Below are 3782 nucleotides of genomic sequence, written 5' to 3' on the forward strand. Positions count from 1 at the left end.
GATGCATTTGGTGTTATCAGGCTGACATCAGGGACTTTTCCAAGAAAAAAAAAAAGACCTGAATCTCTCTTGGAGTCATGGAAATTCAGTCCCATTACCAATAGCATTTACATAGATCTCATGCATTAGCGTACAACAGCAGTAACAGGGATATAGAATCTATTTGCACAAAAATACTCATAGAAGCATTATTCATAATAGCAAAAAACCCCTTCACGTTCTTTGACTGGGGGAAATAGGTAAACACATTTTTATAAAAATAACGTAATACTGATGTGCCCCAAGATATGACACATCTAAGAATGGTGACGATAGTAATAGCAGCTAGCATTTACATGGTGCTTACTACACACCAGGCACCGTGCTAAACAACTTACATACACTTCATTTGAGTCTCATGACAACCTGGGAAGCAGGTGCTACTGTTTTCCCCATTTTATAGTTGAGGAAACTGAAGTTAAATGACTTGCCCAGGGTAACACAGCTAGGAAGGATCTGCAGTCAGATTTGAATGCAGGTATTCCTAACTCCAGGCCCAGCACTCTATCCACTATCATCTCATCTGTAAATTCCAAAAAAAAAAAAGATTTAGACGAAGTAATACAAAGTGAAAGACTACATAGTAATAACAATATATCCACTGAGGATGATTATATAAGGAACAGCAATATCACACCCATATCAATATAAAGAAAAATTTCAAAAGTCAACAGGCATTAAGCACATTTACAATGTACCAGGCACTGTGCTAAGCATTGAGGATACAAAGAGAAATAAAAAGACAGTTCATGCCCTCAAGGAGCTTACATTTTAGTAAGACAACATATAAAAGAGAACTGAAAAGGGCAGAGCAAAATCTGGTGGCAAAGCTCAGAGAATGGAAGATGGTTGGTCTAGGCCCTTCCTCAAAATGGAAGTTCCAGGAGGAACTTGTCAATGGCAGGAAGCCATAGGGGCAAAGGCAGCAAAGACGACCTTTTTTGGTCGTGTAAAAGTATATACATTTGTTTTAACTGCAATTTAAACTTACTGTTTTCACACGGATTTTATTCTTGTTTTCATCTTTGATTTTGTTGTTATATAGAATAGAAAAGTAAAATGAAAGAAAATATGGGTAAATTTACCCTTAAGGAAACAAATAACATTGCAGTGGTTTGGGGGAAACAATCAATTGAGAAATCGAATCCTGAATCAGTCCCATTTGCTCCACTGATTTATGGAATTCTGCTGCCATCTACTGATATCTCAGGATGTGAAGGTGCTATACATCCCATCATGACACAGCTGTGCATCATGCCATAGGCCTGATGCTGCCCCTTTTGTCCCTACCTGGAATAGCATCCTATGAGCAGAACCTCCAGATCATGACTCAGTCCCAGGGGGAGCTGATCATCTTTTGAACTCCTCCCTGGGGATTATGATGCCTTTTCTTTGTCAACTGATAAACATTTATTGCTAAACTCAAAGGATAAAAAGAAGGAAAAAAAGGCAAAAGACAGTCCCTGCTCACAAGGAGCTTGCAACTTAATGGAGAAAATAACATAAAAACATACACAAAGCAAGCTATATGCAGGATAAATAAGAAATAATAATGGGAAGGCACTAGTATTAAGGAGGTGGAAAAGGCTTCCTGTAAAAGATAGGATTTTAGTTGGGACTTAAAGAAAGCCAAGGAAGTTAGTAGTTGGAATTGAGGAGGGAGAGCATTCCAAGCATGGGGGCAGTCAGAAAAAATGCCTGAGAGATGGGAGTATCTTGTTCATGGGACAATCAGGAGACCAGTGTCACTGGATCAAAGAGCACACGGTGGTGAGTGAAGTGTAAGAAAACTGAAAAAGTAGAAGGGGGCGAGGTTAGGGAAGGGCTTGAATGCCAAACAGAGCATTTTGTATTTGATCCAAGAGGCAACAGGCGCCACTGGAGTTTATTGAGGAGTATCATGGGCAGACCTTCACTTTTGGAAAATCACTTTGATGGTTGATGGAAGGATGGATTGTAATGGGGAAGAGACTTGAGGCAGGCAGACCCACCAGCAGGCTATTGCAATAGTCCAGGTCTGAGGTGATGAGGGTCTGCACTATAGTGGTGGCAGTATCAGAAGAGAGAAGTAAGCATATATGAAATGTTACAGAAGTGAAATCAACAGGCCTTAGCAATAGATTGGGACATGGGGGTGTGTGTGAAAGAGTAAGTTCAAGATGACTCCTAGGTTGTGAGCCTGAGAGATGGGTGGATGGACAACAGGGAAAGCAGGTGGGGGAAGAGTTTAGAGGGAAAGATGAGTTGTGTCTTGGAGATGTTCAGTTTAAGATGTCTACTGGACAAGCAGTTTGAGGTGTCGAAAGGCAGTTGGAAATGTGAATTGGAAGTCAGCAAATAGGTTGGGGCAGGAAAGGCAGATAGAAGTCTTGACTGATGAATGAGTGCAAACTGCACTAGTATAATATATGCAGTCAGTCACCTTTCAACCAGGCCATCTTGTCACATGTCCTAACACTACCTGGAACAGGACCCTTTCTCTCCAGTACGAGATCTTTGGTGGCTTTTTGGTACTTTCTTCTCACTAAAGGCTTTGCCATATTAATGACAAATCAAAGGAAATCAGTTCTGTGTTCTTTCTCTTCTGTCTGACGATGGCCTGCCTCTCACCAAAAACCTACCCCTGTTCATTACACTGAACAGGATTTTGGTGAAGCATGAGTCCTCTTATGTCTAAAAAGGGTTTGCCTCTCAATGAAAGTTTTCCCACATTCTTTACAGGCAAAAGGTTTCACTTCAGTATGAGTTCTACGATGAGTAAGTAGGTTTGCCCTCCAGCTAAAGGCTTTTCCACATTCGTTACATTCAAAGGGCTTCTCTCCGGTATGAATTCTCTGATGATAAATGAGGTGTCCCCGCTGGCTGAAAGCTTTCCTACATTCCTTACATTCAAAGGGTTTTACTCCAGTATGGGTTCTCTGATGGGTAATAAGGATTGTCCTTCGGCTAAAGGCTTTCCCACACTCATTACATGCAAAGGGTTTCTCTCCAGTATGAGATCTCTGATGGGTAATAAGATGATCCTTCTCACTGAAGGATTTCCCACATTCATTACATTCAAAGGGCTTCATTCCAGTATGAGTTCTCTGGTGTCGGATGACATGTCCTGTTTGGCTGAAGGCTTTACCACATTCATTACATATGAAAGGTTTCACTCCAGTATGAGTTCTCTGATGGATAATAAGGATTGTCCTTCGGCTGAAGGCTTTCTTACATTCATTACATTTAAAGGGTTTCACTCCAGTATGAGTTTTCTGATGTCTATTAAGGGTTCGCTTCTCACTAAAGGCTTTCCCACACTCAGTACATTCAAAGGGTTTCTTTCCAGCATGAATTCCCTGATGATAAATGAAGTGCATCCTCTGGCTGAAAGATTTCCTATATTTGTTACGTTCAAAAGATTTCTCCCCAGTATGAATTATCTGATGTCTAACAAGATTTTCCCTCCGGCTGAAGCTTTTCTCACATTCACTACACTCAAAGGCTTTCTCTCCAGTATGGGTTGTCTGGTGTGTGATAAGGTGTTCCTTCTCACCAAAGGATTTTCCTCCAGTATGAATTCTCTGATGCTTTCTGAGGGCTTTATGCTCATTGAAAGCTTTTCCACATTCAAGACATGTGAAAGATTTCTCTCCATTATGAGTTCTCTGATGAGTAATAAGACTATCCTTCTCATTGAAAATTTTCCCACATTCATTACATTCAAAGAGTTTCACTGCAGTATGAGTTTTTTGATGAGAAAT

The 3782-nt window shown here is 40.6% G+C and overlaps 1 protein-coding gene across 1 annotated transcript in view; it reads right to left on the bottom strand.

Moving 5' to 3' along the window:
- Positions 1–2040: 2040 nt before the first annotated feature.
- Positions 2041–3782, bottom strand: part of LOC114052557 (zinc finger protein 850-like) — an 11777-nt gene continuing 10035 nt past the window's right edge. The window contains exon 3 of the mRNA XM_027875209.1: positions 2041–3782. Coding sequence (XP_027731010.1) covers positions 2670–3782 — 1113 coding nt within the window. The 3' untranslated portion in view covers positions 2041–2669.

This window comes from Vombatus ursinus, unplaced genomic scaffold, assembly GCF_900497805.2.
Source record: "Vombatus ursinus unplaced genomic scaffold, bare-nosed wombat genome assembly UNPS02014808.1, whole genome shotgun sequence".
Taxonomy (NCBI): domain Eukaryota; kingdom Metazoa; phylum Chordata; class Mammalia; order Diprotodontia; family Vombatidae; genus Vombatus; species Vombatus ursinus.